Genomic DNA, 27922 nt, shown 5'->3' with positions numbered 1-27922 from the left:
TATATATATATATATTTTTTTTTTTTTTTAAACAAATGATGTCCTGAGAGATTAGCTAGAAAAATGAAATGGAATTTGTGACAGTTTCAAAGAACTCGGGGCAGTGGTTGTGGACAACACTAGCTTTGTTGACCCTGAAGTGTAAGCAGTCAGGGCCTGTGAACATGGCATTTACAGTGGTTCACTGACCTGCTTGCTGTCTTGGAAAAGTTCTCTTTGGAACAACCAGAGGTGCTCTTAGCAAGGCCTGCTTCCTGTGTGAGTACCTATTGTGGAGCCCTCCAGTTGAATGGGAGGTTGGTGAGAAGTGGTTTCCCACCAGCACACAATGCCTCCTCTCGGCAATGTAAATACACATTCCACATGGGGTCAGGCTACCAGCGACTGGCCAGAAGGTCCTTGCAAAGAAAGATATTTTGGAGTTCCATTTACTTATAATGCCAGTGGAAAATTAATATGCCTGTTAAATCTATTTTTAAAAATAAAAGGGAAGTCTCTAATCTGGTATTGTTGGTTGAATACAAATCAGTTAGCTGTGCCAGTATTTTAATTTTGCTAATTTGTTGCTCTAGGAGAGGAATTCACTGTCTTGCTGACTTGTCTATATTTGAAACTTGAGTTTCTTGTTTTAAGAGTTCTACTTAAGCCACAGAAAACTTTTTTTGGATTCTTTGATGAAAGACGTAATAGGCAACGACAAAAGAAAATACGTTAGTGACCCTAGAAAAAATACTAGATCAAGTTGTCTCTGGGTTTTGAGTGGGCTCATTGAGCAGTAAGTGAAGGTCTAGAGATCAGAGTAGGTACGATTCTTACTTGGGAACGGTAACATAAATTTTTTGTGTCTTTATTCCTTGGACTTGATTTTTTTTTTTAACCATTTAAACTTTTATTAATAAAACAAAACTAAACTCAAGGCAACTGCTTTGTTCTTGCATCTTACGTGACCATATACCAGAGGAGTGATTTTTGATGAGGACTTAGGTGAGAACTGTGATGAATATACAGGTTCCATCAAAAGTGGGTTATTGCAATCTCTAATAAAGTTAGGTAAATGAAATTAAAAAGAGAACAGATTAAATATTAAAAATCACAGAAATCTCTCCCTCAAATATCAGGGGCCTCCTTTAACAGTCTTCAGTGTAGCTCATTTGCAGTCATAAAAAATGTATCAAGATCAATCATTATTGCACAAGCCCCAGAGGAAAACTGAGGGAACTCATGGGTAATTTTCACAGCTCCATTGTAAAGTTCAAGATCACAAGGATGGTTACCTTCTTTAAACTGGACTTAAGACGCACCCAATAATGGTTGCCTTGGCCATTATTCTTCCAACTACTTCCACAGTTCCAGAGATTTCTTCAAGGTGCTCTATCAACTCAGTGGTCCCAGATTTTCCTTCTCCAAATGAAAGAAACATTTTTCCAGTAGGATATATCTCTCCAGCCTCCCTATGAAGCAGACCAGCCTGTCAATGAACTAAGCTGGCATGCTGGCATGGATGTATGACCTGGGCAACTCCCATCACGTCCACCATGATTGTGGTGCCAGTTGATCACTTGCTTTGAATGCAGGGCATGAGTCTGACCATAGATGTTGAATGGGAGTCCCATCTGGTGGGCCTGGATTTATTGGAGTCAGGTCCCACCCTGTTCCTGAACTCTAGTTTTGCTGACTGTTCCTGCGGGGGAGAACCTGGCCCTCAACATCCATTTTCTTATCCCTCCAGCCTACTGCTCTTACTTCGAGATTTTACCAAATGAATTTGTTTCACTAAAGTGCTTTAAAGAGTGAAACGTAAAGTCCTGGAGAGAAAAATCCGTGATAGAATTTGGAGAGCTTTTCATTTGCATTAATATGTTTTTTGTTCAGATTTTGTCAGGTGGATTGTGGATGTACAGAATATAAAATAGGGACCGCAATCTTTGTCTACTAGAGAGTGAATTTAAATTTTTCTTCTTTAAGCAACTTAGTTTGGTTCATGGTTCTCAAAGTGTGGTGTGGGGGGGACCCTTGGGCATTCCTAAGACCCCTTTGTGAGGTTCGTGAAGTCATAACTATTAATAACCCTAAAATGTTGTCTTTTTCATTCTCCGTGCTTCTGAGTTCTTCAGTCACATTAATGGAAACATTTTCTGGTGTGTCTTTCATGCATTCTCATATGGGGAAATATGAAAATTGGAGAACACGGGTTTTGTGTCAGTTGAAATTAAAAATTATTTTGTTGGAAAAATTTTGAAGTCTGTTAATAACAGATTCAGATTTAGAATTTGTATGATTTCGGCATAAAGGTATCTTGCACGGAGCAGAACCTAGATACGTATTCATTAAATAAATGAATGCAGGCCCTCGCATTTTCTTAAATTATATTAGTATAATTAATGATCTCATTATTGACAGGGGGTGTTTAGAATGTAGGCAAGCACCATACATTCAAGCATTTAGATTCATCCATTTGCACATAAACCGTGTGTATACACCAGTCATTATTTTCAACTATTGAAACCAGCCTCCTTAATGCTCTGTGGTATGTGACAGGTTTTTTTTTTTCTTTTCTTGAAGAAAATTTTTTTTTTCTAAAGAATTCCACATTTTTGTAGTTTAAAAAATGTTAGGATGATTTAATAATGTGGTTTTCATACATTATCTCATTAAAATTTTATAGTAATGGGCTAATGTGAAATAGTAAGTAAATGTTCCCTAATTAGGAGCCTTTGCACCTGCTAATTTGTTTCTTTGCAAGTTTTGTCATTTCGTGTGAATTTTCTGTTTCAGTACATTATAAGCTCTAAGAAACACCTGGTGTTTGCTTTGTGTTCAGTCACATTAAGTGAAATACAAAGCTGCTTATGAAAATGTCATCAATTGTAGTGATTCTTCAAGCAATAACACCATGCTTATAAACTGATTTTCAGTGTATCATATACTGTTCACTCATTGACACCACTCCCTTTCCCACAGAGGTGGAGAAAAGAATCATATTTAAAAATATATATATTTGAACCAACATCTACAGTTAGTAATGAAATGTCAGAAATCTTTGAAATACATATTTAAGTATAAATCAGACAAAACATCAATGATCTTAAGGGTGCAGATTGTTTTCCTTATAATGGAGGTTAGATGACACCTATATGAGTAAAACTGAGTTTGTAAAATAAACATGGTTGAATTCTATATGAGCTGATGAGAAAGCAGTAATTTTAGTATCCTCCTGGCTGAGCAGAAATGAAGATTGAGGTGTAGGGGGGGCATGTTTTGAAGACAAATTCATCTTCTGGAACACTTAAGACTAGAAAAGAGGCCACAGCTGGGAAACCAAATTTAGACCCTGGAGCTTATCTCAGATGAAAGGTTGCATAGAGCACCGAGGTCCGCTGACTTTGTGTTGTTTCATCAGAAGTGTCCAGTGTGGATTTCGTTTTCGTTACTGAGTATAACGTTTCACTGTAATGCTGTTTAACCCCATGCCTGTATTTCTAGAATCCTAGGATTCTAGTTCAGTGCCTGGCATATAGTGGGCACTCAATAAATTATTTGTTCCAACAATGGATGATAACTTTTGTTCGGGTCCTTTGGTTTGATGCTACTTTAGAAGGTGTCTTTCAACTAAGTCCTTTTGAGATAATCGAAAATAATACAATCTTGAAACCCTTGGTAGCAAAGGCCTTGTTCTAGCAGCCTCCCCAATAACTCGCTAAGCTGCCTTTTTCTTTTGTGAAGTAATTTTGCTTTTGTATTTAGTCATAGTATATCTCCTTAAAAATCCCCATGGAGGATATCCCTTTAGGAGTTTAAAATCTGGTTTATGCAGGGTTTATTTTCCTCCCAGGTTAATTTCTAACCATCCAGACTACATGATGATACAATGAATTAGCTTAACCTTTCTTAAGCTGCTTTACAAAGGTTCTAAAAATTGTTAAACCTGCACCTGGGTAAGGATACAGGAAAAACTCGGAGTTGCCATTGTGTAGGGGAGCAGTGGCCTGGATAGGAGAGAAATGTACTTTTATCAGGTTTCTTTGAAAGTTAGATTTTGAATTTTGTATCATGTGCTTGTTCAATTTAAAAAAAAAAGGGAGAAGAAAGAGTTGACACACAGTAGCCTATTAGTTGCAGGTGCACAACAGCGACTCAACAGTGATGTACATGATAATGTTTTTTTGAATTTTTAAAACCACTGACCTGTGAATTCTTCGTCAGCGTTTCCCCTTTTGTGTTGGTTGTGAGATTCTTGAATGTCGTCATCAGCTGACTAAGAGAGCAAGGACTCCTTATGGTCACTTTCTGTTTGAGTCTCCTTGGGCCAATTACTCGATGGAGGCTTCATCTGTAAAAGGGGAACACTGCCTGCATCAGGTGAACGGCGTGAGGCTGGATGAGCATTAGTGTGCAGGTGCTTCACACAGTGCCTTTGCCCCACCCGGCTCTTCTCACTCTTTTCCAGAAGCAGTCAGTCGGTGCTTATAACACACATTTCCCCCCCAAATAAAGGGTGTTAGGCGTGGCTGCTCAGTACTCAGTGGTTGTACAAAAGAGAATGTAATTCATGATACGAATCTAAAAACAGTAGTAGTACATATTGGGTTCTTTTAAAGGGGAATCTAGAAGTTGTGTGAAGGAGCCCTTACTACGGATGAAAAGACTGAGAGACGGAGAGCCTGTGTGGGAATACTTGGCACCACAGAGTACACATAGCACTGTGGGGGCTCCAGGCAGATGGCCGTGCCCGAGTCCTGGGTGAAGCGTGAGATTCTGGTTCTGGGAAGGAGTACATGTCTTCTGACTTCCCCCTCATCTCTTCCTACCTTCTCCTGCAGCTGGGAAGAAGATGGGGGCAGGGGTGGCAAGGCCTGAAACAGGAGGGGGCTTGAGAAACGACCTTTCCATTCTTGGACTGGAGTTTTCTAGACTTTTCTTCAATGTCCTACAGAAAAGGATCTGAAGAAACAGCCACACAAGTCCAGATGTCATTGAAAATACATATTTTCAGTTATTCTCATCCATGGATAAAGTCTGCAGGACAATTAGCTTGGATGTATGTACAGATATGTGCTCATAGCTTCGGAATGTTTCCTTGTAGGTGCTAGACTATCATCCTTGGGATGTCACATTTATTGTGCTGAGTGTAGCTGGAGTTGAGGTGTTCTAATAAAAATGTCTATAATTACACCTATAAACGTCTTTAAACATCATTTAGAAACAATGAACAAACGTTTGGTAAACTTTTTTTTTTTTTTTAAGATTTTATTTATTTGACAGAGAGAGACACAGCTAGAGAGGGAACACAAGCAGGGGGAGTGGGAGAGGAAGAAGCAGGCTTCCCGCTGAGCAGGGAGCCGGACGTGGGACTCTATCCCAGGACCCTGGGATCATGACCTCAGCCGAAGGGAGATGCCTAACGACTGAGCCACCCAGGCACCCCAATGTTTGGTAAACTTTTTTGTGGGGCCCCCTTTCCTTTTAGTTAATATTTGCAGAACCGAGTTATTACTTAGGCATGGATGTGGATCTCAGGTCCAGAGTTTGTAAATATACAGTGACATAATTTTTTTTTTCCTTCAGGTTTTAGGCTTCCTTAAAGATTTGGGATATCTTGGGAGCGGGGTGCCATGGAGGCAGTATTTCTGGAGAATTATAAAAGTAGCCTGAGATTACTATAATGTTTACATATAATCCTTAGATATATAGACTCCTCCCCCCACTGAAAACAGTGCCTTTCTGTATAGTAATTTTGAGTTCAGACATGGCTTTGTCTTGCCGTTCAAGCAGAGGCAAATTAAAAGCACACCACAAAAGCATCTAGGTCTTCTTGAAGGCAGGACCTATATATACATTAGATTACTTGGCACCCCTCCTTGTTCCCCAGATCACCGTGGACAATTCTTTTTTACTTGTTGCATAAACCATTATTGTAATCCAGGGTGGTGGCGGCGGTGGTGTTTTTCATCTAAACTCGATTTCACAGGATTTCTTTATGGATTTAAACACTGCACCTAAATATCCTGTGTTTATAATTGGAGGCAAAAGGCAAGGGTGTTTTTAAGGTTGAGAACTTTTTTAGACAACCGTGATTTAACTTCGCTAATGAACCCATATCAGACAAGAAGACAAATTCCAGACAATTTGTGCCTCAACCAACCAGCTGGGTGCATACCTCCAGGTACTGCTCATGTCTCAAGAGGTTTTTCTGCATGAACAGTTATCACCACTCCTTCTTTCATTCAAGTGGCAAGCCATGGCAAGAGTCTTTCTTCCACAGCTGTGTGGAACTCAGCTGTAAAATTAGATTTCATTGGCATAAAAACACAGTGATTACCATCACTATTTGCTCAATACATTCTTTTTCCAACATCTTATTTAGATTCTTCCTCTCTTTTATGCATAAGGCTCAGGTTCTACTTTTACAAGTAAGAGTAACTCTAGGTTTTCAGAGTTTCACGTAAACCTCTCCTAGCTTGAGTTTAATCTGTATTAAGTTGGCAGTGGTGTTTGAAACATGGTCTGTTAAGACCAGAAAGGAACCCCAAAGGCTAATCTATTACTTTTTGTCGTTCTATAAAAGAAGAAATGATGTTCAGAGTAAATGGGCAAACCCTGGATTAGAACTCAGATTCTGCAGTACCCTATCTTGGGGTCGCTCTACTATATGCTATTTACCATAACACACTGGTCCTTTGAACTCTTGATTGCGGAGGGCCTGTGAAAATTTCTGATAAAAATCCTTAGTCCCTCTCCATATCCTCTCCCCCACCCCCCCCCACAATCTAGTTTGATTTATTAAAAAGCACAGGGGAGTATTTGCCTGTACCCAAGTACCGTCCCAGCCCACAGAGGAGAGGTGAGTGCAAGAAAAAGCCCTCGGACCACCCCAGCTTTCTTGTGTCCAGGTTCATAAATGGCCACACGCTAATCTGCGTGGGCAGAGCCAGGCGGGGGGTGGCGTGGGGGGGGCACTGGTTTCATGTTGCTGAGAAAGGGAAAGCAAAGCTCTGCTCTTGTAGTTACAGGGAAGTGGCAAAAACAGATGTGTGTTGGTTGATGAGCAGCTTTTTCTCCATTTCGGAGGTAAAGATGATTGTCCTGTGTTTTGTTTGAATCCTTTCTTTCCCCTATTGTTGCTGTTGCCGTTTCCATAGTTATTAGAAAGCTGTTTCTAGTCTTGCTCAGAAGGCGAGAAATGACAACCATTTTCAGAGTTTCTAGGTCTTGAAATACCAATCGGGTTTACCTTTTAAAACCAGCGTGGAGCAGTAAGGAAAGAGTTTTTTCTAATGAGGAAAATAAAATAGCAAAGGATACTGTGACATCACAGTAGTTGTAGGAACGTGTATTGCTAACTTTGTTTCTTTCTCTCCCCTCATTTCTCCAACTCTCTACTCCTCCCTCTTTGTCTTTCTAAATCTTGCTAATAAAGCTTACAAAGGGAGACCACACATGAGGAATTGTTAGTCTTTGTGGCTGATGGCATACATGCATAAAAGCCATGGGTAGGAGAGGAGGTTCATGAACCTAGTTGTTTCTTTTTTTTTTTCTGTGCTCTGATTCTCCGTCAAAATTTGACTTTTCTGTGTTTTTATTTGTTACTACAGCCATGGCACAAACAGGTGTAAGTCAGCTGCAGAAACGTTTGTCATAATAAATTTTTATAAATTTTTATTAGACTTAGGTTTTATATTGGAAGCCATTTAGAAACTTGTACTCACTCGTAAAGCATTGGCTGCCTGATAGTTACATTGTTTTAAAAGAGAATACAGTAATTTCTTAGTAACCTCTCAAACCCTTTTGCCCCAAACACAAGCCAGCAAAGCAAAACCCCTGGCTTCTGTGATTGAGAAGTTTGTCCTGTTATCTTTTTTGACTACTGCTCTTTTGTTTTGTTTTGTTGTTGTTTTGCCTTTGCAACAGGAAAAAAGTTTTTTTTCTTATTACTATTACATAAATCGCTAGAACATTTCTCTGGTATGTTTATGACAATTTCCTGAAACCAGGCCTGCAATAGATTCTCACTATTAGAAGTCAGCTGGTATTTTAATTTAAATTTTTTTTAAAGATTTTATTTATTTATTTGACAGACACAGCACAGCGAGAGAAGGAACACAAGCACGGGGGGGGGGGGGGAGAGGGAGAAGCAGGCTTCCCGCCGAGCGGGGAGCCCGATGTGGGGCTCAATCCCAGGACCCTGGGATCATGACCTGAGCTGAAGGCAGCCGCTTAACTGACTGAGCCACCCAGGCGCCCCTCAAGCTTTGATTTACCAGTGTGCCCGTGATGGTATTTTTCTCAGGCTGTAGAACAAACATGTTGCAAGCCAGTGTTTACATGCTGTCTAGATTATGTGAATGTGATTGGTTACTCTGTGTTTTATTGGAAAAGATTCAAACTTTATGGAATCATAGTTATCTTTGGTGTTATGAATTTTGAAGATTATTTATTAATATTTATTAGATTTATTTGCCCAATTGCTTTATAAGAGGTTCCTGTAATTGATGGGTTTACATCAATTTCCCTTTCATCAGGGAACCCATTTGGTTTCTGAAAGTGCATTTTAAATTGTGGAGTGGAAGCAGAAAGTTAACACTGATCGTGTACAGTCCTCTTATTGGTTCCTTTACTGCATCTGCTTTTTTAGACACTTCCCTGGGATAGTCTAGAAGTCAGTCAAAAGCCACATCAGAAGAGGGTAGGTGAAGTGAGCTCGGGAGCCCGTGCCTCAGCCCGACTTGATTTAACAGGGAGACTCCCCTCCTTTTCCTGCAGCTGGGCTGTCTCCTTCCGTTCTGATGGTTATACTTTGTTCCTTTTGGTGTTGCTACGTTTCTTTTTCTCTTGTCATCTGAAACTAATTTGGGTACTGTACTGCTAATTCACATCTTGAATTAATGTAAGGAAATTTGGGTCATTGGCCCACGGAGTGAGGGACCAGGACATTTTGTTACTAATTTGAAGGCCAGGTCCACTGACTTAGAACTCTCCCAGCAGTGATTAGGGCTTTGGTTTTTTCAAGTCAGAAAAGCTTCCTAGTATATAATTGCTTTCTCTGGCCTTTGGAAATGGATCTGCGGTTCTCTCCTCAGAATCAGGTTTTTCATGAATTTGGCCAGTATGTTTCTTGGTATAGGCTGGGGCCAGAATACCATGGAAAACTTTTTTAGACTTGGAGTGGGGGAAGCAACATAAGAGGAAAAAGTAATTAGCCAGTTGCCTAGAGTAATGTAAAAACTGAAGACCTTTTGTAATATTCTTTTAAAGTAACGTGTTCTTTAAAAGCTTTGGGGCATATTTGGACGGAGTTAAATGTCTTACTAACAGTGGGGATCTGTTCATTTTGTTTCTCAGAGTGCCCAGCCCCCACCCCTGCCGTTAGCTGGGGAGGGGCTTCTTTCCTTAATTCTGGGCCTTGCTAGCAGGTAATGAAATTGGCAAACGACTGGCTCTCATAGGAGAGGGGGAAGGTAACCACAAGTGCTCACGTGGCATCCCTTCCCTGTCAGTCAAAAGACTACAACTGGCTGGGCATGAAGCGCTTGTGGTTTTAGTGTTAGGATGTGTGGTTAGGGGGAGAGGTGGTGAAGGCCTGTGGTTGTTACCAAATTCTTTGAAATGGAAGTATGGGTAAGAACACAATGAAGAAAAGCAGCGAAACTTTGGAGCTCTGTGAAGGAAAAAAAAAGTTCAGAGGGTTAGAAAAAAACATTGTAGCAGGGGTCATCTATTTTCCATTTTTTAATCCGTATTAGTTTTGCATCACATTTTTATTCTTCATGTGTGAAGGGTAGTGGTCTAAAGAATGGGGTCCTTGCAAGGGGGACAATGTGAATGTGGCACAGCCTTGAATAAAATACCTGAGGTCTGGGATCCATTTGGTCAGCTCAGATACACATCTGTCTAGGGGAGAAGGAACCCCGACCAGGAAAATAAGTGTTTTGTCAGGGTGGTTTCTCCTGAGACTTTGTGACTATAACAAAAAACAGTCAGAGCTCAGTTTTCTGGAGGTTACCTATCTGGCTGTTCAGCTTCTTTTAGAGATGATAATCAGCAAATGATCAAGGAAGATGGTTGAAGGCACATAAGGGAGCTTCAGTGACCCTGCAGGGACCGTTCCTCTTCTGTGTGTGTACATGACTAGCAATCTGGCTTCTTAGCCCAAGGAAGATGTAAGACAGCAAATTTAGGCTATGGTCCTGAAATGCGAGGGGGGTGTGGTTTGCAGTATTGCCTAAAGAGAAAGAGGGAAAAACCAACAATTACACATAAGATCTCAAAGAAGGGGTGAATTTCTCCGGATATGTAAGGTCAGAATGCTTCAGTAAGTCCCTTAACACATCACCTTGTGACTGAACACAGGAATGTTGGGAACAATGACCCCACATCCCTAAGAAAAAAATTAAGTTATGGCCAGCATGCCCTATAATGAGGGAGATGTGCCCTTTCTATCCACAGTCATTACAGGTAAAGTAAGTTTTGTTCCTTAAAGTTAACTGTTTGGATAATAAGCCTTCCACATTTATTGCTTCATCTGTGATGCTAAATGGTATTCCATGATCATTTTAAGGGACAACTTGGCTGGCAGTTGCCTTGCTAAATAGCTGGGCATTATCTTTTGCATTCCAGGCAAATGAAACTATTCTACGTATGGGCATAGAGCCTAGAAAGGGGAATTTAAATATTGCTGGCTGCATGTACCACCCCATCTGGATGAATCTTTTACCTGATACTTGGGATAAAGTCTGGTTTACCTCTGATAAAACTCTTTGGGATTAGAAAACAGGGCTTGGATTTTAGCAGGCCAGTGGCCTAAGGACAAGAGGGTCAAAGCTTCGGTTATGGAGAAGTGAGGCTCCATGCTAGGGTTCACAGGGGCTTTTATTCACTTTATTCATTCTTCAGTTTCCTCCATGATTAACAGTGTGGTTGATTTTAGACATTAGGAGTGTGTGATGTTTATAAATTCTCACTGATTGCTGTCTGAGTGATTGTCACAGAGTTGACTTTCTTTTAAGTACGGTTCCCTCTGTCTTCCCTTCCTGGCCCCACTCCCAATAATCTGCAAAAGCCACTATACATCTCTGAGGTACATAATCTATTGTAGTAGGGGGGAAAAAAAAAGGATTCAGGCATCTTTTTTCTTTTTAGCATAGCTGCATTACCCAAAGTTGCCTGTACAGTTTTCAAAAGCAAATACAATATAATTTTCTCCTTGTGCCAGGGGACTTGGCTTCTTTGGGTGTTTTTGTAACTCTGTGTGGGTCCCCTGCTCTCCCATCCTACATCTATAGGACCTTTGTAGGCCTTAGGTCTGTTCCCTTATCCCACAGTTGCAGAGCCTGGAGTTTATGGACCTGACATGTGTGCTTCAGACTGTTCCTGTTAATAGCAAGTGCCATTGTTTAACTGGGCACCAACCAGAAGTTTTCTTAAATTGGAATTGTCACTGTTAGATACAGTGTTGGCGTTGAGATATTCTTTGGTATGAGGGACGGGACCAGGAATGGCTGAATTTGGTTTCAGATTGCAACTATCTCCTGCTACCCAGTACCTGCAGTTATCCCTAAGAGACAGTGAGAAATGGGAGTAAAATAGCACTGGTGAATTGGATTTGAGTCTCAAACCCCAGTACTGAAAAATCGGGCAGCTGGGTTGGACCATATGGAGCATAAGGAGCTACAGCCCAGAGCAGGAACTAAGGACCTCAGTCCTGTGCGTATCCCCCCCCCCCCCGCCCCCGTTCATTATTTACTCTTCTCTGGCCTCATGGAAGGACCTAGAGGCCGAAGGGACCTAGGGGCAAGCCCTGAAGTCGGTTTGCTCCTGCTGCCTGTTGGGGTGTGAAAAGAGAAGCAGGTTCCATCCTTGGGCTCGTCTCTGAGATGACCGCTGGGACTGCCCATGTGGCAAAGGGCTTTGGCCCCTCACTACTTTCACAGGGAAGGGAGAGAAGACAGAGCCGTAATGTGCACTGCAGTCTGCACCACAGCCTCACCAGCAGAGTGCCTTGGAACTCTTCAGCTGGAAGAGAGTGCTTCTTCACCCCAGAGGCTTTATACTCAGACCCCTGATGTAAATTACTGCCCTGTTTATCCAACCTGCAATTTGGAAGAAACATGAAATAAAACATTCCACTTAAAAACAAGCCTGTGTAATATCAGCAGTCTGGGGAGAGTAGCTGTCCTTTTCCTCATGCATTAGGAAGATGAAGTATATTAGAAATAAAATTGAAATGGACATCGGTTCTCCCTCATTTGACCTACTCAGTCAAACAGTGATGTCATGATAGTGTCAATGGAATTATCTTAATTTTACTGTGCAAAAATCTGTTTCCTTCATCAGGATAAACTGTTGGGCTTTGGGTTTTGTACTTTTATTTGCTTAGGAACCAAGTAATTGCCTCATAAAACAGCATGATGGTACTATTAACACTGAATTATAAGACCTGTTATTATAGAATGTGCTTCCCTAGTTGGGACAAGACTTCGTTGTTTGGTGCTTAAAATAATTAGTTTCTCCAAATGGGGTTATAATGAACAGTGTAAAATTTTACCTTTTTAAAATAAAAAAAGCTTACAGTCTCTTGGGTGTCTTTTATGCATCATTTGATACTTCCAGGGAAGGAGTTTCTTTTGGGTGGGCTTGTGGGAGAGGGAAATAAATTTAATGTTCAGAATGGAGGGGGTTAAGAATGAGAAAAATATTTTATTTCTGTCACACCTGAGACAAATTTGAGACCATTAAAGGATTTGTCCCACTGTTTTGCCTGATTTGGGTATTGGGATATTGGATATTGGGATTCCCAATAGGGGTTTGGATCAGATATCCTGGATTTGGTATTTGGGGGGATGTAATTATGAGTGATAAATGTATATGTCTGTCTGTTTCTGAATGGATTGAAAATGTGTGTTTGTTTTGTCATCTTTGCCCATGATATTAAACTTTATGTGCCATAAATTTTTTGGCATAAGTGAAGGATATGTAAATGCTTCTTAAAGAACAAGTTATAATTTTATTTTATTTTATTTTATTTTTTAAGATTTTATTTATTTATTTGAGAGAGAGGATGAGAGAGAGAGAGCACATCAGAGGGGATAGGGTCAGAGAGAGAAGCAGACTCCCTGCCGAGCAGGGAGCCTGATGCGGGACTCGATCCCGGGACTCCAGGATCATGACCTGAGCCGAAGGCAGTCGCTTAACCAACTGAGCCACCCGGGCGCCCACAAGTTATAATTTTAAATAGGAATTTGTTGTTACTTTCCCACTGTTGAATTGGAAAGCTTGTTTTTGGTAGCAAATACCATTTTGGAATGACAGTGGGCTTTGTGCTGTCTTGAATAGTTGTATAAAAATCATTTATTCTGTGGAAGCAAGAGGATCTGCCCTTCAGCCCTACTCTGTACGAGGTGCCATGGGTTCTGTCTGAGAGACAGGGAAGTTCAAGATCTGCACGGTGATAAGGACATAAATGCACAGCAGGTTAAATTCAACTCAAGGAAATGAGGAGAGAGAGATAATTAGAACATGATTAATTACCAAATTAGTGGCAGGGCCAGAAATTGCAACAATTTCGGTATAACCTCTGTTAACTTACTTGGATTAACTGCTTATGAACAGTATTTTGATCCCAACGAAAGGGAACACCTGTTTTTATAGGTCATCCTTTTTGGCCTTATTTTCTGTAATTAAAGATAATGGTACCACCAGTTTTTGTTTGACACTTGACCTTCTTACAGTACTGTCTCGTTTTAGCCCCAGAAAGATCCCTGGAGGAGGGTAGTTACTATTATTCATATATTTAAAAACTTATTTAAATGACAAAGTCTAGGTCTGGGAGGTTATGTTTACACGGCTGCTTGGAGGCTCAAGTCAGTCGTCTCCTAGTTCAAGCCATTTCCTTGCTTCGGCTTTACCCCTCCTTGGGGTCTGGCACAGTAATGTAGGATTAGAATAATTTGATTTTTCAGCTGACTTCATGATGGTGCACTTAAATTGCTGATGTTGTTATTCGTGACTGTTTGGGGTCCTGGGTCCTTTTTAAAAAATGGTGGTTCTTTTGCAGGAAGCCAGTTGAGGGCAATTCTCCATGAATGTACGTCACAATGATGATGACCGACCAAATCCCTCTGGAACTACCGCCATTGCTGAACGGAGAGGTAGCCATGATGCCCCACTTGGTGAATGGGGATGCAGCTCAGCAGGTTGGTGTGGTAAGAGGGACATTTAAGTTAAACTGTTTAAGTGGAAACCATTCACCCGGTCATTGTTCTAGTTTGAGATTCAAAGATTTGTGATTGTGAACATTCGTAGTCCTAGAGGTAAGTGTTGGTGCTGTAGGACTGCTATATGATTTTTAAAAATACCCGATTTTGGCTTCTGATAACAGCAGATCTTACCTCATTCAGTTGGTATTAACTGCTGAAGCATCAGGAAAATGTCTGATTTTTAAATGAATCATTTCGAAAATATGTACAAGTCTTTGGAATAAAATGTCTGTTGATTCATGTCCTGTATTGTGCTTGACTAGTTGGCCTGGTTGTCCAGAGCAGGACACTCAGAGGGTGGGTCAGGGTTTGATCTCACACTGGGGGTGACTGAGCTCGGCGAGATGCACAGGTCCACGAGAACCCACCCTGGCTTCCAAACGGAGAGCCTGCTGCTTGGAAAGTGATGGTACTTATTCTCTGTAAAACTTCGCCGTCAGTATTACTGAATATCACAAAATAGAACAAATATTTCTGAACTCATTCACGTAGCACTTGGGAAGAAATTTAAATGGTAAGTGAAGCTTTAAAAAATTATTAGGTGAACTGTTTTGATAACATATTTTCATTGACTGCAAACACCGGGTTTGCTCAGTCTTCTACTAAATAAATATCCTTTTGTCTTTGTGCGGTTCTTTAGGAGCATAAAGGTAAAAGTCTTTGTCTTATGAAAAGTAGAATTGGGAACAATTGCGTGAAAAATATTTGCCCAAACTCTATCAATAATTCAAATACGTTAATCAGCCATTTATTTGATGTCCGTATGTGCTTGCTTTCCCTCCCCACAATCTGTCATAGTATGTGAACACCCTTTATCCATCACAGTCCATTCATACTTTGCCTCTATTGGATCTTACTTTGCTGCCTAATTTATTTATATTACTTTCTTGTGCTTTAGACCGTGAACCTTTCAAGAACAAGGAATATCTAATGGATGTTTAGTAAACGTTCATTGGTTGAATGAATTTCATCCTTTCTCACCACTGATACGGGCACCTCCCTTCCTGACTCTTTAATCTCTCTCTCTCTCTCTCTCTCTCTCTCTCTCTCTCTCTCTCCCCCCCTCTCTCTCTCTGGTGGATCATTTCCACCAACATCCTGTAGTATCTTTTACCTCAAACCCACAAACAAACAACTACCCAGCAAAACAAGATCCTCTCCCTTGACTCCACATCCCTGTGTAGTTACCACTTCCTGTCTCTGCTCTTATAGTAGATGTTCTCTAAGTAGAGTCTCTGCTTCCTTTGCTCCATTGCTCTTCAGGCCCAGAGTCTTCACTTGCACCTTCTAGTCCTCCTCTCCCAAGCCTGTCGGCAAGGCCTGTTGGCTTCATCTCAGGGAAATGTGCTGAAACCATAATTTGCCACGTCTACTTCATTTCCGTTACCACCCCTGGACTCCAAGCCAGCATCTCTCACCAGGGTAGGACAGTCCCTCTCACTGGTCTGCCTGCTTTTACTTTTGCCCCAGCAGAAAGTATTTGCCACACAGCAGTTGTTTGAGAGAATTTCCGAAAACATCCACATCAAAGGTGCCTGGGTGGCTCAGTCGGTTGAGTGTCTGACTCTTGGTTTCGGCTCAGGTCATGCGATTGAGCCCCGTGTGAGGCTCTGTGCTCAGCATGGAGTCTGCTTGAGGTTTTCTCTCCCTCTCCCTCTCCCTCTGCCCCTCCCCCTGCTTGCACATGTGTGAGTGTTCTCTCTCTCTCTCTCTCTCTCTCTCTCTCTCCCTCCCCTCAAATAAATACGTAAGTAAAATCTTGAAAAACACCCACATCATGTCAGTGCCCTGCCCAGAGTTGCCCTGTAACACCTGGAGTAACATCTGGTCAGCCCTCTGGGTGTAGCCCTTGCCCTCTTCATCATGTTCACGGGAAGATCTCCAAAGTGCCAGGGACTGTTTAAGGTGCAGTGTCTGGTCTCCGTTGTCACTGATTAAAAGGATAAAAAAACCCAAGGTATTCAAATGTGACTCAACTTGGAAGGCATCTTGGGCCTCCGCCCAGTCACCTGATTCCTGTTCCAGTGTGCACTTGGAGACCCGAGACCACCTGTCCATGTTACTGTGCACCATTTTTGTGTTTTGATGATTTCTTCCTCAGTGCTATAATTCAGTTTGCACAGAACGCCCTTTTGTTGTTATGATCTCTAGCACACCAAGTCCTTAGTTACAGAATTTTCAAATTCTCTCTTTAGACATAAACTTTTTTGCACTTAGAAATGACCAAAGCCTGAAAAGACTGTGGACATCCTCAGGCCATGCGGCATTTCACTGCCCTGTATGTCTACCTCAGCTCTAAGTAGAAGCTGCTTAATAATTTTGATTAATAAAATCACATTTTTATTTTATTTGTATTTTATTTGTAAAGCCAGGAATGGCAAAATCTGCTAATTCATTTGTTTTATACATTGTCAAATATCAAGCTTTCTCAAACTGGGGCTATACTTACTCTAAAATTATCATTGTAAGGAAATGTTTTAATCTTTCTAATTAGCAGATATGACTGTGTTAACAACATTAATATATTTATAGGTTATGTGGGCCCAGCTATTGATTGGCAGTAACCCTGAATTTCTCTTAATGGGGTATACTTGCTATGTGGGCGGAGTGTGTTTGAAATCTCCCTCCTAGCAGAATCAACCCAAGATTTATCATGCCTTGAGGTTACCTCTATGTCACTGTGGCTCAGCCTAGGCAGTAGCCTCTGTGCCCGACATTTGTCTTCCTCTTCTGCCCCTAGAGTCTCCATCCGTGTCTCCCTCATTTCCTCAAGCCTCTGCTCTTTCCTTTGGGCTGTAACATTTAGTTTTGGCCTAGTTAACTATAGTAGAATCCTCAGGGCCTGTGTGTGGAACCTGGGTTAAGGCACAAGGTGAAGAGACCCAAGGAGCAAGCAAAACCAAAAACAATGGAAAAGTACCAGAGAGCGAGGGTGTGGAAAGGAGGCGGTCAACAAAAAGAACAAAGACCAGAGGTCAGGATCCAAAAGTCTGGGACTGCATGAGTTTGAGTGCTTGCCTAAGACACCTGTTGGTATTTGCTGCTTGCTCTTAAGAGCCTGTGTGGTGTGATGCTCAGGAGATCTGTGTTAAGGATCAGGACACAGAGGACCCACCAGAGAATATGATCTCTACTAATGTTTTCTGGTTATTATTATTATTACTATTATTTTTTCTGAGCATAACCTCAAGATTTTATTGTCTTCATAATATAACAAAGTAAAAAGCTTAGAACTGGATCTCTTGGCCCTTTCTCTTCTATCTTCTCCCAATTCAAAAGGCTTGCATTTTTTTTTCTTCTTATTTTTAACTAATCTCTAAACCCAACATGGGGCTCGAACTTACAACCCCGAGATCAAGAGTAGCGTGCTCTACTGACTGAGCCAGGTAGCTGCCCTTGCTTGCATCTCTTAGTAGCCAACATTCTCTTAGATCTGCAGTTGAGCTCAACACATTCAAGCCTAGCACAGTCTTCTTTGTAGTTTTAGCCTTTTTGCAGAAAATCAGCTTCATCTGCCCAGGCTTCATCTGCCCACCATAGCCACTTTGGAGATAGAGGGTTGACCACCATGTGGTGGACACTGCACACCCTTGGGGTTGACATTTTAAGGGAGGGATGGGCAGCATTTGAGCCACCCCTCAAATGATACTGTTATAAGGAGCTGGCCACTGGCCACGGGGCTCTGCCTCTACCTTTGTGTTAGGAGTGTATATGGTGATGCTCACCTTGTGTGTGTTTACAGCATTCTTAATACTTTGCAGCTGTGCAGAGGACATTATAAACATTTCCGTATATGCAAAAGAACCACCGCAGTTAGGAGAAAGCTCCCCAGTTGCCACAGGCCGCCTCCTCCCGAGTTTTGTCCTGATGGCTTCTGGATTTAGTTAGGACAAGTTCTTGCCAAGGTAGTCCGCTCTGTTCTGGCTCTCTAAATAAGAGACACTGTTAGTTTTCATTATCCAGAGTCATGTTAAGGTTGAAATGTTGGTTTGTCATTTTATAGAGATAGCAGGAAAAGGATGATTCTTTACTTAAAAGGAAAAGCCATCCTCATTATGAATGAAGATGTTAAAAAATACATTATCAACTAAATGAACAAGAACAGTAGTTAACACACAGTGTGGACAGAAGCAGCTTAACAGCTTTGCTTTATTGAGATAGTATTTAAGGTATACAATGGAATTTGCTATTTTCACGGAATTGTGCAACTAGGACCACAGTTTTAGAACCTTCTAATCAGGATAGGGGCGCCTGGGTGGCTCAGATGGTTAAGCGTCTGCCTTCGGCTCAGGTCATGATCCCAGGGTCCTGGGATCGAGCCCCACATCGGGTTCCCTGCTCCATGGGGAGCCTGCTTCTCCCTCTCCCTTTGCCTCTCCCTCTGCTTGTGCTCTCTCTCGCTGTCTCTGTCACTATCTGTCTCTTTCTATCAAATAAATAAATAAAATCTTTAAAAAAAAAAATAGAACCTTCTAATCAGGATAAAAAGAAACCCTGGTGCAGTCACATCCCAGGCCTTCCTTCCCTGTATTCCGCAGCAACCACTAATCTACTTTTTCTCTCTGGAGGTAATTGGCCCATTCCGGACATTTCATATAAATGAAATCATGCAATATGCAGTCTTTTGCGCCTGGCTTCTTTCACCTAGCATAATGTTTTCAAGGTTTATCCATGTAATGGCATGTATCAGTACATCACTGGCAAGTGTTACTCCATCACATGGATATATTACATATTGTTGATTCATTCATCAGTTGATGGACATTTGGGTCCTTTTCACTCTTTGGTTATTATGAATAAGGCGGTTGTGAACATTTGTGTGCAAATTTTTGTGTGGATGTATATTTTCATTTCTCTTGGATATCTACCTAGGAGTGAAATGGAATAGCTTTATTTTGAACTATTGTTTTCTAAATAAAGTATCTCTGTTCCTCTCACTATAATTTCTTTTACCTCTGAATAGATCAGCCTGGCTAAATAAAGTTTGTTTCCCTAAATATGCCTGACAACATACTATTCTTGTCAGGTCTCCTAACCTGAGTTTTTGTGTATGGCTATATAAATTATGGCAATGCCCATCAGTAATCAGAATATTGATGCCTACATTTTCAGAACCTATGGTATATAAATTTAACTGTCTTTGGTTTTAGAGGTTTAGAAAACAGCTAGTTTGAAGCATGAAAGTGCAAGCATAAGCCCAATTTCCAGCTTTTTCTATTGCTTTAGTGTTTTATTTATTTTTTTAAAAGATTAGTTATTTGAGAGAGAGAGAGAGAGAGAGAGAGAGAGAGAGTGAGCGCACACAAGTCAGGGTGGGCAGAGGGAGAGAAACTCAGGCTCCTCATGAGCAGGGAGCCTGATGCAGGGCTCAATCTCACAACCCCAAGATCATGACCCGAGCTGAAGTCCCGAGTCGGACACTTAACTGACCGACTGAGCCACCCAGGCCCTCCTCCATTGGTTTGGTATTTTAATAATCTCTGAAGAAGAATTACGGCAGTCACCAGTGTTTAAATAAGGAAACCATTAGGTTAGGAACAGAAGTGTTAACACAGACAGTACTGATTTGCTAATTTAATATGTGATACTTACAGCCTACAGGAGGGTGGTATATGCCTCTTTATATCTTGTATTGTTGGTGACTCTTCTCATATACATGTTCATTGGGGGTCAGTGGGGGTGGGGGATAGATTTAGATGCCTCATTGTCCTGTTCTTAAAGGGCAACTAGCAAATGTTTCGTTGGTTGTATTTCTTAACGTCTTTTTTTTTTTCCTTTTAAGCTTGCAGGATATTAATTGCTAATGAGTGTTCTTACTGCCTCTTCTTCAGGAAGTAGATCTCCTTAAATGTAAACAGAAAACTTGTTTCTCCCAGTGGCTCAGGATAACATGTGAACAGGCTTGCCCTGAAAGACAGAAGGTTAAAGTACCTCATCCGTGTCCTCAGTTCTCTTGACTTTGTGCCTTTTGATCAGCATGCAGCATGTCATTTTAGCAAGAGTGAGTTTCTTCCCTCCTTTTGTTTCTTCTTTGCGAAAGCCTTTGTTTCCCCTAGACGGAGTACACAGCCAGAGATTTCCTGGAGCATTCTTTTGAGTACACATTTCCAGACAGCACATTAAACATACTAAAACTTTCCATGTTCAGATGGTGCTCGTCATCGGCATGTCTTTTTACCTCAAATGTGCTTCTCCTCCAATTCCAGTGACCTTTTCTGTTCTGGTTGATGTCTTCTTAATAACTTTTCCTTGATGGCTCCCTCCTTGCATTCAGTAGTTCAAATCCTCTCACCATGCAGGCTTCCTCTTTAAATATCCTGATAGCCACCGTGTCAGGGAGACCAGGAAGCGGTCTACAATCAGTATAGCGTAGACAAATGAAGAAACCGTTTTTGGGAAGTTTGCTCAGGAGGAAGAAAGATATTCAAATGAGAACAGTAAAAGTAGAGGCTGTAGCTCTTATTGCTGAACAGCATTATATAACAGCTCCTTTTTTTTTTTCCTTTAAAGATTTTATTTATTCATTTGAGACACAGAGATAGAGAGCATGAGCAGGGGGAGAGGCAGAAGGAGAGGGAGAAAGCAGGCTCCCCGCTGAGCCAGGAGCCTGACGTGGGGCTCGATCCCAGGACCCTGGGATCATGACCTGAGCCGAAGGCAGACGCTTAACTGACTGAGCCACCCAGGCGCCCCTATATAACAGCTCCTTTTATGACAGAGTCCTATTTAGAGGCTGGCGCTTGGGCTGAAAATGGAAAAAGTTAAGTTTGGTCAAGTGTTGGTTTGGGAAACTCAGCATGGGGAAGCTTGGTCTTTGGGCAGACTCTTCAGCATCAAGATGTCTGCGGAGTGTACAGCTTGTGCAAATGTTGAAAGACAACGGTCACCGCAGACTGCTGTCCACGTTCTGTCTACCACTCACACTTATGAAGGCCTCGGGTGTCTGGATATCGTCGTAGTCTTTTCTTTGAGATTTGGGATAGAAAGGAGGAGCGAGAGGGCAGGATTCACGACCGAACTTAAGGAGGGACTGAGTAATCGATTTGTCCATTTTAATAAGTATCTGTCACATGTCTCCTGTGCTCACACTATACCAGGTGCAGGTAGGTCCTCGCAACACAAAGGTGAACTAGACCCTGCTCTGGCCCTGAAGGAAGGAGCAGTCGAGTGGGGGAGCAAAGCGTGGTTCACCAAAATTAAAAGGCTGTATTTACACATATGTAGAGCCACAGGAGAAGTGTTTGGATTGCAGAAGATGCCTGTGCCCTGGGAGCATGGAGGAGGGGTGGATCAGGGAGTGGGCGAGGCGGGCAGGAAAACAGGGCTAGAAGTGTCTGTGTGGAGGCTGAGCCTGCACAGACAGCTTGCTCAAAGTGAAGTCTGGGACTATTACTCCCCTTTGCATATCATGTCATCGGTTTCTGTCTCATGTAGTGAGACTGCTCTGAAGGGCTGGTACATTCCATGGAGAGCTCATGTTAGTGGTATCCCAAACCGTATCTGCACGTTCTACCATCTCTTCTCTGGAACTTTGGCTAGTCCATGTTCTTGTTAGTGAAACTTTTTGGTCCTCTGATGCATCCAGTGTGGCTGTCCACCCCTTGATGTCTGTCCCTCAGAATTAGTGATCTCATAGCGATGCTGACATAGCAAGCACCCCCCCCCCCCCGGCCCCCCCCCCCCAGCTACTTTCCAGCAACACAGGCAGCCACCCCTGCTTCTGAGGGCCCGCTTTTCACTGTAAATAAAAAGGTGTGAGTTTATCCAGGTCTGTGGTCTGATTTTTACAATCCTCTCTGCCTTAGGTCTGCCAATTCCACTCACTACAAAGGCTTCTGAAAAGTCATAGCCTCTGCATAATCTCTGTCTCATAAAGGAAAATGTTGATGCCATGTTATCAGAGGGTGTTGTTATATGTCACACCCACAATAATTACACCATATGACATGTAATTATGACAGCTCTGAGCTGTCTGGGTTGAGAGACACTTCAGAATTTAATTAGCCAAAGGCAGTAATAATAAGAGACAAACTGTAGTCCGTATCCTTCAAATGGTAGAAATTGAGCTGCCTTCAAAAAGGAGAGGATTAAGGAAAAACACTGGCGTGGCAGAGTTGCGCTGCAAAATAACGGCAATTTTAAACTCTGCAGTGGTTTTAACATGATTGTTTTCAACTTACTGCAATGTTTGACTGTGTGGTTGCACTGTGAACTCAAGAGCAGGGACTGTGTCTGTTTTTCACACGATGCCTGGCATCTGAGGTAGCGTCTGGTCAGTCCTTCATTCAGAATGGGTGAAGGATGAATGGAATGAACAAATTTAATTCATCTGAACCGGGGCTCGAAAACTGACCATTTGTTACATTTGTCAGACAGGGCTTCTCCTCTTCCCTGCCGCTTTATAATTGATATCATTATTAAAATAATTAGGTGCCAGTCCTTAAAAATTGGAAGATTTACCTAAAATTCTGGATCTTTCCGTTTATCTGAGAAACCCAGAAGATCTGATAACATTGCTGGTCTTCCCACTTGGCAGCAGTGGGTTGGCAAAAAAGAGGCAGCAGCCCGCCCCGGCTGGGGACTGTCCTCTTCAGTGCTCACTCTGTCCCCTTCACTCTGTTTCTGCACTTGCCTGCCTTCTATGGCTGCCCGGGGTTGGAACCTGGAAATTACCATTTTTACCTTTGAACCTGCATTTTGTGCTCACGCATCTTGTGTTTCCAACAGGGCAAAAAATGTTGGGGGGAAAAAAAAAGTTTGATTTTTCAGGCACGCTCGTTTGTGTATCATACTTAGGAAGTGATTTTAATTTTAAGCCACCTAGTTTTTTTCCTCATGACTTGTGAAATGAACTGGTGTGGGCTCTGGTTCATCTGGCTTACTGGGAGGGTTTCAATTTACGTCTTCCAAGGTAGGACCCACGTATTGGTGGGTCTTTTTTATCTTTTTTTTTTTTTTTGGTTCTTTGTTTTTCAGTGAACAGAATTTGAGCCCCCGGTCAGTGCCACACTGAGCACTCAACTAAAGCATGGAGGGGGCCAGAAAGAACAAGAAGGTGCCTTGATTTTACTGTTTACAGACTAGTTAGGGACATTAAACACAGATGCAAGCTATCAGCATTCCAAGGGCGGAGATGCAAGGATCTGTGTTTATAATCTTGTTTTAGAGGCTCCAAGAATTGAGACTTCCTTAAATGCTTATTGAAATAGAATTTTTTAAAAGCAGACTTTTCCTGGTATTACCTTGATGAGGCATTTAATACCACTTCTGTATTAACTTTCTCTTTGGATAAGATTAAATATGATGGCTTTCCAGCCTCTACTGTCTATTTTCTTTTGATAATGTGTATTTGTCATGTTAAATGTGATGTGACAGCCATGGCTATGTCTCATAGTGCAGTAAAAATAATACATAGACACACAGGAAAAAAAGATGGGATAGTTCTCCATCTACATGTGTTAAGACATATGTTTGAATAACCATTTTCATGTTGGCCGACTTCTCTCACTCTTTTTTTCTTTGTTCAAATGATTGATTTTAAAAAATAGGATCATATAGAAATGATATATGTTACACTCCAAACAAGACAATAGTGAGCAAGCGGCATAAAATTAGTAACATGAATCTTTAAGTTCCAAAGACCTGTGCGAGAAATAAACAGCCTGCCAAGGAGCCAGCTGCTGAAGCCACACAGTATTGTATGGAGATAATTCTGGGTTTCTTCAGACTACATTTATTTCCCTGTTTAAATTGGGATTAGCCAGAACTAGGTGCCTCTTAGTAATTTTCCAGCCAGCTCTACCTTTAGAATAAATTGAAGCTGAGCTGTAGTGGGCCTCCAGAAAAAACCAGAATTCTCGTGCCCCTTTAGTGTTCATTCCGACATCGGTGTTGCTTCTCAGCCCTGGGCCTTTTTCCTTAATCGGAGACCATCAGATCAGATCATTGCTGAGAGGGACTGTGTTTTATGGGCAGCTGGTGTGTTTAGCGTGATCATTAATTAGAATAATTTGACCCTGCCTCTCCTAGATCCACTCTTTATTGCCCATTCCTTACTCCTTGCAGTTGAGTAGGTGTGCATTTGGATAAAATGGACAGCCTGCATTTAGGAAATTACTTCCTTAAGGGTTTCTGCTTTGCAAATAACTGGGCTGTTAAACTGAGACAGCACGGAGCTAGAGCAGACTGGTCTAGCTTTGGGGGCAGGTAGTCTAGAAATACAATCAGTAAAGCTGTTATCAGGGTTCCATTCCTATTATTTTCAAGAAATGGAAATTAAATCATGTGAGCCAAACCTTAGATTTGGAGAGAAATGGACTTGTGCTTGTTACCTGGTTATGTTACATGACAGTTTTTAAGAGGCGTTGTTAAAATGTTCTTGTGTTTTCTAAGTAGTTAGAAAAATGTAGCACTGACTGAAACGTATTACTACTTCAGTTTTTAGTATATGTGCTGCTGAAGTGAGCACTGTATTACTACTTCAGATAGAAGTTTCTTTGGTCTTTGTATTGGATTGTCCCAGTTCATGGGAGAAAGAAACCTTGACACACTGAAGCGTGTGCTTCGGTTAGTGATGTGGTTTGGTAGCTGAATTGGCCAGAGTTGTGCAGCTCGTATGTCTTTTCTGATTTCGCTATTTTAATTTTTGTTTTATATTGTCAGAATGGGTCTCTTTGAGACCCATCTTCTCATTACCTTGCAAAAGTCCATATAAAAAGCATCCTTAAAAAATGTCTGTTTATTTATAATTTATTTGGTGACTTTAGTCATTTAGACTTTAGACCAAAAATAAAAGCGAAGGAATGGCATCCATATTTTTCTTTTAGGGGTTGTGATGGGAAATCAGACCTTAGGCTTATATATGCCTTGTCTGTGAATAGTACCTGTCTTAAAGACCCAGGGAGTCTCCATGGAGGGTAGAGTTGGGTGATGGAGGACATTATCCTTTAATAGATGGTTGTTCACATTGAGTTTAGGTCTCAAGAGTTTCCATTTTTCTCGTTTTTAAAGTGGTTTTCTCAGGGTCAGGCACTGAAGAGTTTTCCCATTTTTTTATCGACTGCCCCTGCACATCATGTTTCTTCAAGGGGCCTTGGAACTGCAAAGAGCCTCCCGTAAGGAGACTTGAAGATGGACACCACACCAGGTGTGTGATGTTTCTTGGGAAGGAGGCAGTGGCTCATTTTCTGTTACAACACCAAGGATAGAAGATTCCGTAAGGTTGCCTCTTCCAGAGATTTCAGGGCCTTAACAATGTATAAGATTCATTAGAGGTCAGATGTTTGGCATTGAAAGAATTCTAAGTGTCTGAGTTTTTGGCATTTACCTCAGACCTAAATGTTACTCTGTAAGCTTGCTGATCACCAGCGGGCTTTTCGTCTCCACTTTTAGTTGAGTGGTTATTTGTGGGCAGTAAGTTGAGTTGTTGGAAAGAATGGCTTTTATATGATATTTTGATTTCTTTGTTCCCTCTGTGGTGGAGGGAGTGCATAATAACTGAGGGCTTACGATGTGCTCGGAATGGTGCTAAGCACTTATATACATCATTTCATCCAGTAATCATACAGCGCATAAGGTTGTGATCGTTTTTACACACAGAACCGGAGGCAAGAAAGGTTAAGTACTTCCAGCTTGCAAATTGCAGGACTGGGATTTGAGTCCATTTAGAACCTCCCTTCCCGGAAGGGTAGAGTTGCTTGGGTTGGGCATATCTCATTGTCTCGTTCATGTAAACAGTCGGGAGAGATTTGGGGGATTTGGGGACCAGTTTTGCCTGATGGTAAATTATAAAAGTTCATGGCGAAGACTCTTCCTGTTCTATGATCTTCACATTAGCTCTGGAAGGTGGCAGTGATTCTGGATCTGGAGCTTCTGAAAATTGCCAACCAGGTGGTGGTGGTGGTGGTGGTGGTGGTGGTGTCTGAGGCCTGGAGGCATGGGTTGAGTTTGGAGGAGGAGTTGGGAGTGAAGTTATCTGAGGCCCAGGTCACTGGAACTCCTCCCTTTCTTTCCTTAGGGGAATAGTTCTTTCCCTGAGATTAGCATCGGGGGAGTGGTTCCCTCTGGGGTCAGCAGCTTTGGTTCGAGACCTGGTGAGCAGGAGTTCCTTGCCCCCGCCCCCTCACCCGGGGAGCTAGGAGATGACCTTTTGGTCTGCCTTCTTTTCCTGCCAAACCCCGCCTTTCATTTTCATTCAAAAATTACATCACCCCAGAGGCACAGTTTTTGTGTCTGAAGAAATCTAAAAACTTATTGTAAGACTTGAACCTATTAGCTTGTTTTTCATCCTGAATTTATAATTTGTCTCTTAAGTAATGCCAAAATTACAAGAAAAAAACTACCCTCAGTTTGTCCTTTAAAGAGAAAAGAAAATGGCCACGTGGCTACGTGAGCGGTTCTTAAATCTCTCACCTCTGCTGCTGCTTGTTCTGAGGGGGAATACAGAATTAAGTGCCCTGCAGTATTTGTACCATAAGCCACGATACCACACCCATTCACTAGCCAGTTCCTCGTTTTCTTTGTTTGAGATTGATGAAGGGCCGCTTGGACTTTGTCTCTCCTCAAGATGTTAGTTGCATGTTTCAAAATCATGTGTTCTGTTAAAAATCACTTACGCATAGCCTTGGAAAGAGAACTGGAGGCCGGGAGTTGCTTCAGGGGCGCAGAATATTGTTGTGGAGGCCTTGGGAAATAAATCTTAAGAGTCAGTTCATTTACCACCAAGACATACTTAGTCAGTGTATATAAACAAAAGAAGTCACAGTGTGCCTGGACATTATTTGTCCCAGATGGAGTTTAAACTTGGCTCCTTATCCCGCACTGATGTCATGGCGCATAAACGGGCCCCGAATCAGAGCTGCGCACAGAATCCTCTGTGTACTTGTGTGTGCTGAGGGTGGGTGAGGAGAGGGGCGGCGCTGGCCGGAAAATCTTTGTCACATTTTTCCTTCGTTGTCTGCAGAGACTAGTGTGTCAGTCCTGAATTTGGACTTGGTGCAGAGTGAGGGAAGCATTGGAGTAATCCATTCATTTGTACAAATCGGTATGTGTGTGCACCCAGGGATATCATCATTCCAAGACCCGAGAGTCCAAATGCGCGCGAGCTTTCCAGCAGTTGCTTGCGAAGCTCTGGTACTAAGATCTAGAAAGGAAAATCTTAAAGCATTGCCTTTTTGAAGAGTGTTTTCAGTCTGTTTGTCTTGAAACCTCAGATCTGGACAGTTTCTTTTAAACTTTTTAATGGTCTTAAGTATCCAGCTGTATAATTCTGTTTTCCTGGAATGTATGGTGGATAACCTCTCAAGCTCCTTGCTTAAGTGTTTAAAAAGGCAAATGTCTGATGCTCCTTAGAGAAATCTGGCCAAGTTTAATTCTTCCTGTGTGCTTTGAGAAGGCAGCTTGTGGGCCAGAAAAGGGTCTTCTGGAGTTCTGAGCAGTTAGTAGGAAATTTCCACATATTGTGGTGTTACTTTATTACGTTTTATTGGTGACTTTCATTATGATAATCTTAATTAGACGTGTTTCCAAGTAATTCAAACCATTTTGTGTAGATGTAAAGGGCTTAGATTTCAGAACTTCTGTGAATGGATTCCAAAGTCGCTATTGTTGCCTGAATCCGCGGAAGCTGAACAGACACTGGAATGCAAATGGGGTGGGAGATGAACCTTTAA

General features: G+C 41.8%; 1 protein-coding gene and 1 pseudogene across 9 annotated transcripts in view; one reads left to right on the top strand and one right to left on the bottom strand.

Moving 5' to 3' along the window:
• The window catches only part of FNDC3B (fibronectin type III domain containing 3B), a 343320-nt gene that overhangs the window by 59823 nt on the left and 255575 nt on the right, over nt 1-27922 (top strand). For 8 of the 9 annotated variants that reach the window (XM_073897214.1, XM_073897217.1, XM_073897186.1 and 5 more), the window contains one exon: nt 14051-14189. The exons of the other annotated variant lie outside the window; for it this stretch is intronic. In XM_073897214.1, coding sequence (XP_073753315.1) covers nt 14079-14189 — 111 coding nt within the window. In that variant the 5' untranslated portion in view covers nt 14051-14078. The remainder of the gene's footprint in view (nt 1-14050; nt 14190-27922) is intronic. 9 annotated transcript variants of the gene reach the window in all.
• LOC112829329 (replication protein A 14 kDa subunit pseudogene) lies at nt 1185-1537 on the bottom strand (annotated as a pseudogene).

The sequence above is a fragment of the Callorhinus ursinus genome, unplaced genomic scaffold (assembly GCF_003265705.2).
Source record: "Callorhinus ursinus isolate GAN/ISIS: 27379988/994484 unplaced genomic scaffold, GSC_fseal_2.0 scaffold1, whole genome shotgun sequence".
NCBI classification, from domain to species: domain Eukaryota; kingdom Metazoa; phylum Chordata; class Mammalia; order Carnivora; family Otariidae; genus Callorhinus; species Callorhinus ursinus.
The sequence above is the reverse complement of the archived record's forward strand: the minus strand, read 5'-3'. Positions and strand labels throughout refer to the sequence as shown.